At 35.8% G+C, this 10,947-nt stretch overlaps 2 protein-coding genes across 2 annotated transcripts; one reads left to right on the top strand and one right to left on the bottom strand.

Moving 5' to 3' along the window:
- Positions 1-1,102: 1,102 nt before the first annotated feature.
- LOC148840229 (trace amine-associated receptor 13c-like) lies at positions 1,103-2,134 on the bottom strand. Its single transcript, XM_088909325.1, has one exon. It carries the CDS (start codon positions 2,132-2,134, stop codon positions 1,103-1,105), a length of 1,032 nt encoding a protein of 343 aa, XP_088765451.1.
- A 6,759-nt stretch (positions 2,135-8,893) lies between these two features.
- LOC148840228 (trace amine-associated receptor 13c-like) lies at positions 8,894-9,922 on the top strand. Its single transcript, XM_088936712.1, has one exon. It carries the CDS (start codon positions 8,903-8,905, stop codon positions 9,920-9,922), a length of 1,020 nt encoding a protein of 339 aa, XP_088792838.1. The 5' UTR covers positions 8,894-8,902.
- Positions 9,923-10,947: the final 1,025 nt, after the last annotated feature.

The raw sequence follows: 10,947 nt of genomic DNA, 5'->3' as shown, positions 1-10,947 counted from the left end.
TAAAGTGGTTGAAGTGCTTTCTCTTTTGACACCTATTTTAGCTTAATTTTTGTGAATTTTGTAATGCTGGATTGGGTGTCTTGGCCATAGTTGTCACACTGAGGGAACTTGTGATGGGCTGCATTCTTTTATAATCCTTGATGTGTGAAGAAGCAAAACCACAGGATGTTTCTGCTGCAAGGTCAGCTACATGGCTTTGGAGAAGTTTGCAACCATGTTTATTTTCTTTATGATGCCACTTTGAGGTTTAATGAAAAAATTAAACGTATTGTAAATAAATCAAATGCTAGGTCAGCTAGAGAGTTGAAAATAAAAAAATATATATATATTCTTTTCTGTTTAATATCTGACACTCCCCCCAATACACTCACAGATGCTGCATTGGCTTAGTAACCCATAAAATCTACATAGCATCTTCCTGGCAGCATCTACTCCATGAGTTTAAACTTCTGTTGAGGTCCTTAGATACTACAATATCTTCACTAAAGCCACTAAATCTAATAAGCCAGATTTCAACTTTTATTGTAAATTACTACAGTACATTGTTGCCTCAGATTTTGCTTTTGCTGGGTAATCTATATGAGAGTCCACATATAGATACGAACAACTGGATTTATCTTCTCTATCATATTTTTATCTTTATATTTGTTCCTCACCTATCTTTTGTTTTCCAGATATTTCCAGTTTTCTTATTATCATCATCATAATTAGATTATTTTTTAGCATTATTATATTTTTCTCAAGTATCTTCTGGTTAGATCTCTATTTCTAATGCATTCGGCTGTGTTCACTCGATTGCTAGATTTTTTACATATTTTTCAATTATTTAGCATTTATTACATTTTAATCATTTGAATGGACAATGCCTAATGTGTACATGTCACTTTATGTGATGAAAAACAGATAAGATATGCCTAATACATTAGCATACTGTTAGCACTGTACATGTTCTCAAATTAAACATACTGATTAAAGAAGCTAACTTTCATATAATATAAGGCTGTTACATCAGTTTCACGGCCTTATGAAACCAAGGGTAAACCACAGAATACATATTCGAATTGGAAGAAAATTACTGATATAAATGAAAGAAATGCATGACTTAGACATTTTCTGGAAATAAATTAATCAAAGAAGAAGCTGACTTGCATATCCTAAGTGTTACAATCAGTTTAACTGACTTCTGAAACCAGGGGTAAAACAAAGCGTAAATAATGGGATTGAGAGAGGAATTAAAAAATATCAACCAAATCAGAAAATTAATAACTACAGTAGAAGAAGATAGATTAACATTTGGATAAATGAGAGTGAATGTATAATACGGTGACAAACACAGTTGAAACACAACAACTACAATCCCTAATGTTTTTGCGGCTTTTGTTCCAGATTTCTTAGATAGTTTTGTAGACATTTTACTTTCATTCATGGAAATTGTCTGGTCAGTAACAGCACTGATTACTTTAGCATGTCTCCTAGCTACAGCAAAGATTTTTAAATTAAGTGTTATCATTATAGAGGAAGGTACAAAAAATACAATTAGTAGATCCACTACTGCTGATGTTTCGTCAATTGAAACTGAACACTCTCCAAAGCATGTAAACAGGTTCTGTAAATTTGAAAAATTCCCATTGAAATACACTAGAGACAAAATGTATATTAGTGATAAAAACCAGTTTAGCAATATCATTGACCATGCTATATTAACTGTTATTTTGGTGGAATACTGTAAAGCGTCACACACAGCAAAATAGCGATCAATAGCTATACACACAACATTATAAATTGAAACCAAAGCTAGGACAGCACAAAATAAGTTATAAAGTAAACATAATGTTTCCCCAAAATACCAACAGGTTTCTATTAATACAGCTAAGCGGAAAGGCATTACAGTTAGTCCTACTAGAAAGTCTGCCACAGCCAGAGAGAGCAGGAGGAAGTTAGTTGGTGTGTGGAGCTGCTTGAAGTGAGAGATAGAGATGATTACCACCAGGTTTCCACACACTGTCAGCACCACCACTGCCACTGCAGAAATATACATCACTACATACACAGCTGTAGAACGGACTTCCTTAATACAGGATGAGTTGTAAGACTCGAAACAAAAATGTGCTGCTTGAAGTTCTGTCACTTCCATTGATGTTAAAGTCCGTTATATAATTTTGTTAAATATTCACATTTCAAATGCAAAAGAAATATCACAAAACCAAAATGTATGCAGCACACATGGATTAAACTAACAAAGAAAACACAAAACAAGCATAGCTTTGCTGGCTTTAGTATCTGAAAATTTCTTGGTGGTAGAATGATATTTATATCATCAGCAGATTTAATGGTCACACCTGCTGTTAATTAGTCTTAATGATGGCTGCAGAATTGGTGTTGTTAAGTAGTCTAGGGAACAACCTTCACCTGTTGACTGAACTCAGTGGGGGAAAAGTTGATTAGAAGAGAGCAAAGTAAATAACATTTAAAAGAAATAACATGACTGAGAAATGACATGATTAAAAGAAAATATGTGATCAAAAGCTGGTGAAAATCAGTAGTCATTACAGTCAAGTATCACTGCATCAAAACATATCCTGACATATTATAGTGTGATATAATCATCATGTGGTGTGATTCATGTAGTCCGGATAAAATTGTTACAAAACAGTTTGGGTAAGAAAAAAAAGTGCTTAAATAAAGTGTGTAAATATCAATTATGCAAAACAGGATAAAAAAATTAGACGAGATAACAGAACTAAACAGAAACCATAATATAATATGCAGATGCAATCATCTAGAATGTGTGCCAAAACTTGTATTGGCAGTAAGCACACTGCAGTATACTGCACTCTGTTTATACAAATCGAATTTAGCACTTCGATGCTGAAAATAATTTCAAAAGAGTCACGTGTGTTTTGCTAGACGTTATTGAAACAGTTGCTTTGTTAAATCTATTTTATTTTAAGTCTACAATACACAGATGTAGCCATTCAGAATGTGAAAAAAGCCATTCAGAAAAAAAAGTGCGCTACTAGCAATAACAATATGGCTGCTCAGAAAGAGATGCATTCAGAGGTTCATCTACTGCTGACTCATTTGTGAGTCGTGACATGAGCTATCATCTCTAGCTAAATTGGTTGTAATGCGCAGAGATGAGGATAGGCTGGTAATGTTGGCCTAACAGAAATGGACATGTTCAAAGTGTCGCAAGTCCAAACTGATGGTCATACAGACCGCTTGGAGTGCAGTCAATAGTTTTCAGGAATTAACCTATACATTGCGTTCCAAAAGTATTGCGACAAGATATCAAATGAGCCCGTTATAACTGTATGCTCAGGAAATTTGGATTTCAAATCACAAGATGAATGTGAGACAAAAGCAGAGAATATTCCCTTTTATGCATTGGTTATGCATAAATGTTTTACTTTTATACAACAATGGCACTTTTTTTGTTCAATTTCGAGTACCACAAACCACAGAAGCCAATAACCATAAGCAACCCACTTCTTCAGTAAACCATGGTGAAGGGAGTATCATGGTTTGCACTTGTATGGCTGCTTCAGGAACAGGCTGAATGGTCTTTATTGATGAGTTAATTAAAGATAGCAGCAGTAGGATGAGTTCATTGATAAACAAACAGATCTTGTCTGCAAATGAGAGAAAAAATGGCATCAGACTGTTCATTATGCAGCAGGACAATGTCCCAAAACACACTGCATGCTTAACACAGGAGTTTCATGGGACAGAAAAAGTGGAGCATTTTAAACTGGCAATCACCAGATCTGAATCCAACTGAGCATGCGTTTCATTTGATCAGAAGGAGACTGAAGGCAGGAAGCCCCACCAACAAGCAGCAACTTAAAGAGGCTACAGTTAAAGCCTGGCAAAACATCTGGCAAAATGAAGCAAAAAGGAGTCTGTTGATGTTAATGGGAGGAAGGCTTGATTCATTAATTGCAAGAAAGGGATTTGCAATAAAATACTGACCTTTTCACTTCTTTAATTTGCTTTGTCCCAACTTAAGGTCACTTTTATTTTGGGGGACAGAACATTTGGTTGAAAAATGATTAAGTGTGTTTGCAAAATAAATCCTAAAAATAAAAGGTGACCTTCGAACTCTGAATAATTTGTTTTATGAGAATTTCAATTTCTTATGTATACAACAGGGAAATGCCAATTTTAGGTTTTTGTCCCACTACTTTGAAGGGCACTGTACATTGATATTGAATTACTGACATTGAATTAGTCTTATAATATGGCAAACACCCTTTTTTATTAGTACACACACTGGGTAACTTAGCAATAAGGTGTTTTTCTACTTTAGGCCTTTTGCTCCTGATAGATATATACCGATGGAAAAAAGAAATGCAACACCTCCTCCTTCACACTCTGGCCCTTCTGTCTGCGTGGAATAGGCTGACGAGTGACTCATCTATGAAGGGGACTTGATGCCACTGCTGACGAGTCCATCACAGCCTCTGTCTGGCCCAAGCCAGTCAGGTGTGAGCAGAGGGCCTCTGAATGGTCACAGCATGGAGCCTCACTATCCTGTCACTGATGAGGGCATTGTGTCTGCCGGCAGTTTCAGCAGCAGTACGGGTGGCAGATCTGAAACGATCTCTCAGATGGACCAGTCTGATGTGTCGGTCCTGCTTTGGTGTGGTCAATCGAGAGTAACTGGATCTTGGATGGTCATCTGTCTTGCCGGTCTGCTGAAACCTTCTCTGCAGTCAAGACAAAGTGGAGCGGCTTACTACATAGTGTCAGGCAACGCTGGCACATGACATGCCTGCCTGCAGCATGCCAATGGCCCTCTCCCTTGCTTCTGGTGACATTCGAGGCATTATGGGATGCACAGAAAACTGACTAAGGGTGGCCTTTCTCTTGGAGTGACCTAGGCTTTGAATTAAGGCCTTTTTAAAGGTGACCTTATCAGGCTTTGTTCCACCTGGACCTTGTCGGGTAAAAGTGCACTTAACAAGCTTTCGTGTGATTGGCAAGTTGCAATGCCTCACTGGACAAGCTGTATTCCTGGTCAGGGGGCTTAAAACATATTGACAACTTTTAGTCAAAGTACATAAGCTATAACTGTAGTATTCTCATTCCAGAAAATGTTGCGTTTCTTTTTTCCAACACTATATAAATCCACTGTTCAGATGTCGCAAGTTAAAATAATTTTAAAAGGCCATTTTCTTGTAAATGCTTTTTACTAGCATCTAGAAGAATGCCTAGTGCAGATCTGTCTTTTGGTTCATTGTGATCAATAGGAAAATATTCAAAATATATAATTCAGAATTCAATATGTATAACTTGAGTTTACTATTGTAGTAAGGTCTCAGTGTATGAATTGCCAATTGTGCTGTATCTGTGGGCAGGAATAGATTAAATGTGCGAGAGTCTCTACCTGCTCTCATAACATAACCATTTGAAGGAATTCTTTTTTATTTTACTTGTATTTTGGGTCTAAAAAACTAAATTAATCATTTTTATTCCAACAGAAATGTCTCCATGTACAATATTTAAATTTGTGAAACTTTGTTGAAATTTGCACATATCCACCCAATTATCGCATTTTCATTTTCTTTCTTTTATTTGATATTAAATTTCAATTATTTCAATTTGATATTATTTTTACCTGATAACCTTGTTGTTAAGGTAAGTCCTACCTGTGTCCCTGACTCATTCGTGTCTTTATCCCTGGCATCCAATTCGGCCCCGGGTTCATTCCTTTCATTCTGCCTTGGATACCAAGAGGCTACAGGTTTATATGCCTCAGCATTACACACTCGCTCCATTTGCCCAGGAGACTCTTATCAAATTCAATGGTTATAGAAGGCCAAAATGTTGCCGTTTACTTCCGTCCCTCATTCTATTCACAGTACGAGTCTCCAATTTCCATTGCTGTTTTTCGGGGTACAATTGAAAACTCAGGCCCTTATCCATTCAGGTAACACCGCCATTTTTAGCCAATTTAATAATACCAGTGACTTCCTTTCCCGTTTACAAAGTTCTCGCAAATCCGGAGCTATTGCGAACGTTTCTTCCAACTCAAGACTGCCTCCTTGCTGCTCATGCCTATTTATTTTAATAAGCAAATCGCCTAGGTCTTTGGAAGCCTTCCTTCTTTACATACAGTAACCCTAAACAAACACTCCCCCAGTTGCTATCTAACTTCTGCGATGACTCACAGTTCACACCACAAATTCTTCTCACCTCCTCCATGCTTCATAGTTCTGCATTGGTGGTGTGGAGTCCCGCTTGATTCTTTTGGGGGTCCTGGTCTCCTTGTCCTAATGCTGGGAGGTCAGCCCTCAGCCAAACGGGCTAAGCCACAGTTTAGCTCCATGATGCTTTCATCTTGGGTGTTGTCATTCCTAGTGAAATGGAGTTTATAACAAAAGTTCGGGAGGGATGACAACAACCAAGTTGCCCATTTGCAATCGCTCCTGACAATCCATTCCTATTCCAAACGCTATAAATACCTACGATATCCCTATCTCTCTCTCTTGCATGTCTTTTGCATCCCACATCCACCCCATCTCCACTTCTGCAGCTACCCCTTGGTCACCCTGCATGGGGGTCCTGGTCTCCTTGTCCTATGGCCGGGAGATCAGTCCTCAGCCAAGCGGGTTAAGCTTGGGTGTTGTCATTCCTAGTGAACTGTAGTTGTTCGTGGTAGTAAATGCATATTTACTTGTCTTTGAGAGCTGAGATATCATTAACATATGAGACTGATATAACCTACCAGGTAGACAATAACATATTAAAGTTTATATATTTTGACTTTGATGACATTTGTATCTTTCCTGAATCAATGACCAATCATTTGCATTACTTAAATTACAAATAGATCAACAAATATATTACTCTTGTTTGTTTGCTATGCATTTTTTTATTTTATTTTTGTTTTGGGGCAATTATCTTTTATTTACCTACTTTGATCATATTTTCTAGTATTCTTATTATTATCCTTATTATTATTTATTTTATTATTTATTGTATGATTTGTTATTGCATTATTATTGTTATTGTAAAATATTATTTTTGTATGAATTTAATTTGTTTAGTACTGTATATGGTCATGTTTATTGGGTTTGTAGACTGTTTTACATTTTTTCAATTATTTTGTCTTTTTTTTTACATTTTAATATTTTGTTTGGACAGACAATATGTTGTGTTTGTACAGTACTTGCAAGAATAGCGATTACAAACATTAAAATTATACTTGCTTTATACTGTCCAACTGAGCAATTTTGCTTTTATAAAATATACCAACTTTTTCATGTTTAATGTGTACGATGCTGTAATACAGTTTAAAATAATTAAAAGTCTAAACAGTATCAACTTGAATTCTTATCTGTATTAATATAACTATCAAGTGGTATTAAATAAATACAGCTTTTTAGTATAGATTACACTTCAAAAAATAAAAATCTAATCTTTCCACGTTTGATCCCAAGAGGAAGAACAATACGCTCCTGCTTTGGTTAGCGATGGTATGAAAAATAAATCTAAATTGTGAGAAAGCTATGCTGAAAGTTTATTAAGATACTTAGAAGACAAAGATAACGATTTACGTTGCATTGTCAGATTGTGAATCAATAAAGACATTTAATTTAACATGCGTTTGCAATTTAAAGCAAAATGGGGGTAAGGGGGACTTATTATTTCTCTCTTCTCTCTCTTATTATCAAAACTCGTTCAATTGCGGTTCTTTTGGTTTCACGGAGGGCTTCTCATATAGTTGGGAATTCAGGTAGATTGCCAGGTGAAAGGATTAGTAATAATATTTTGTTAAAGCAAGTCAGTTTTTTGCGACACATAAAAGACATATTGTGGCATTATTATATAGGACGGACACAGTGACTCAGACACTCGTTGAATGAAAAACACAGCACAACACAGCACGTATATTTTATTCAGTGGGAAATTGCTGACTGAATCGATGAGTAATAATACACTCAACCAACAACACTTGTGTATGACTTGCAACATTAGATAAACAGTAGAATCACAGTTATATTCACCACTGTATTAATAGTTACAATAGATACAAATTTCAAATTTGAAATCTTTTTAAAAATAATTTATTAGTCTTACTGTATTTTACATCTGCATGTGAGATCACAGGGTGCCCAGCGGGTGCTTTGTTTCTGTGGGACAGTGATTAGCTGCCGCCCCCCTTCAGCTAGTCAGTTGTGACAGAAATACAGTACTTTGTTCACATTTGCAGACCCAAGTGGAAAGAGCTTACGAAAAGCACGTGACTAAGGAAAAACAAGGGAAAAAAATAAAAACTGCAAACGAATCGATGTTCTTCAAAACATTATTAACCGACAAAAACAAAACTCAGGTCAAGGTTGCCAAACTTAAATTTAGCAAAATTGTAAGTTTTATTTTAAGTGCATCCGTTTCTGTGAACATGAACTCAACAGAGTTGGAATGTGCCTTTTTATGGGTAGTTTTATTTTTAATCATGGTACTGTATGCTGCAGTTCCTTTCCTTTCTCTACCATCTGGTTCTCTATCTTCACCTGTAAAGATACACCTTTTTAACATTTTACTTATTTTACAGTAACTTTATTCTTCCTTGTTATCCATTTTATTGAAGTTGAGCTTTATTATTACACTTTATGGTCTGCACACAATTCCCAGTACAATAGGAGTAATTAGACAAAAAAGCAGTGATCATCAACACCTGAAAGCTGGAGGCGGGATCACTAAACCCTCTTTTATCATAAAAACAGGAAAGCACAAGAGAAAAGAAAAGTCTGGAAACTGGTTCATTTCAATCTAGTATGATATATTTCAAACTTTTTACATGTTTTAATAAGTGTCTTCCTTGTTAATATACTGTATATACAACCCAGCTCTTTACTTTACTTTGATGGATTACAAACTAGTGAAATTAGATGAGATGCAGCATCTTACATCATTAAATTATTGTTATCCACTGTATAATTCATCCTGTTCTAAGGAAGTGCGATCTCCAGTTGTGTATGTGGTGATGTATATTTCTGCAGTGGCAGTGGTGATGCTGACAGTGTGTGGAAACCTGATGGTGATTATTTCTATCTCTCACTTCAAGCAGCTCCATACACCAACAAACCTCCTCCTGCTCTCCCTGACTGTGGCAGACTTTCTGGTTGGTGTTATGGTGATGCCTTTCTCTTTAATTGAACTAATAGAAACATGTTGGTATTTTGGGGAAACTTTCTGTATACTTTATAACATTTCTGTGTTTGTGCTAACTTCAGTTTCAATCAGTAATTTAGTATTTGTAGCAATAGATCGATATTTTGCAGTATGTGATCCATTGCTTTATTCCACCAAAATAACTATTAAAATAACATGCTTATTCATACTGTTGAGCTGGTTAGTGTCACTGCTGTACAATATAGCACTTATTTATTTTAATGGAAATATGAGCAAATCTGCAAAACTGAGTGCTTGCCTTGGAGACTGCTTACTTTCAATTAGTGAACATTGGGGCACAGCTGACTTACTGATTACATTTGTTTTGCCTTGTTCTATAATGTTAGCACTTTACTTAAAAATCTTTATAGTTGCTAGAAAACACACACAAGCCATCAGCTGTGCTGCAGATCAAATATATTCAACTGCTGGGGTCCAAAGAACAATCCCCAAGAAATCTGAAAGAAAAGCTGCAAAAACATTAGGGATCGTAGTTGGATTTTTTCTGCTCTGCTTGGTCCCCTATTACATCTGTACACTTGTAGACGCAAACATGAATTTGTCATCTTCTTCTGTGCTAATGAATTTCCTCTCTTGGCTAGTGTATTTTAATTCTTTTGTTAACCCTGTTATTTACGGTTTACTTTACCCCTGGTTTCAAAAGTCTATGAAACTCATTGTAACTTTTGAGATATGTAGTCCGGCATCTTCTTTGATGAACCTTTTCCCTGAAAATCATTAAAACATTTGGTCATTTTTCTCTAGTTGCAATCTATGCTATTAAATTAAAATATTATTTTTTTTCCGTTTCCTTTTTTTTGTGACTCACATATTTCAGAAAAGAAAACTGTAAAGAAAATTGTTGTAAATCTGTAATTTAGAAAGTGGAATGCAAGTAGAATGAAAGAATGTATTACAAGATATGAAACTATACTGTATATCTAATCTCTATGACGATGACTGTTGATTACAAAACTTTAAAATCTACTATAAATCTACTATACAAAAAGGAAATATGGAATTTTAAAATATGAAGTACAAGTACAAGTTACAAGTGTGGGTGTAAGTGTGCCTGTCTGCCCTGCAAAATACTGCTTTCCTTTCCAGGGTGTACCCTGGCTTGTGCCTGTTGCTTGCCGTCTCTGGCTTTCCCGTGACACTAAATTGAAAGAAGCAGTCAGTAAATGGATAGATGGATAATTTGCTTGATTAAGCAAGCTTAGTCTAGTCTAGCTTTTCATACTAATTTATTTAACTCCTTATTTGACAATTAAACCCTACTAACTCATTATGATTGGTTCAAAATATGTCATGTGATGTCCCTAGAGATAAATAGCATGTCAGTGTTAAAATATATCCTCTCAAAACATAAGCAGGTTGATCTAAGTGAACTCACTTGAAGACTTTTGTTTTTTTTATTAAAACCTATGAGTGTGTTGTGAATCATACATTCAAAATAAAGACATGTAAAATAGAAAGAAAAAGTTAAAGAGATGAAATGAGTTAGAAAAGTGATTTGCAGCTATGAGAAGAGGAATGACTTTGGATAGAAATTCCAAAATACCAAGATGTTCAAGTATGTTGAGTTATTAATTTGAGGTGCAAGGCCTAAAGCTGTGGTAATTCACTGGCTAAGCCTGATCTGTTCAGACTTCTCATGTCCTTGGAGCAGCGTTAATTGGGCTCCTGTGCAGATTCAGACTTTCTCTTTTGTGTGTGCAAGTCCAGCGCTGACTGAAGCAGGAGGAGCATATCTACTTTCGTATT

The sequence above is a fragment of the Atractosteus spatula genome, chromosome 2 (assembly GCF_055471065.1).
Source record: "Atractosteus spatula isolate fAtrSpa1 chromosome 2, fAtrSpa1.hap1, whole genome shotgun sequence".
NCBI lineage: Eukaryota > Metazoa > Chordata > Actinopteri > Semionotiformes > Lepisosteidae > Atractosteus > Atractosteus spatula.
The sequence above is the reverse complement of the archived record's forward strand: the minus strand, read 5'-3'. Positions and strand labels throughout refer to the sequence as shown.

What these genes read in the sequence shown, in the direction of transcription:
- LOC148840229 (XM_088909325.1), bottom strand. Translation starts at nt 2,134, where the DNA reads ATGGAAGTGACAGAACTTCAAGCAGCACATTTTTGTTTCGAGTCTTAC.
- LOC148840228 (XM_088936712.1), top strand. Translation starts at nt 8,903, where the DNA reads ATGCAGCATCTTACATCATTAAATTATTGTTATCCACTGTATAATTCA.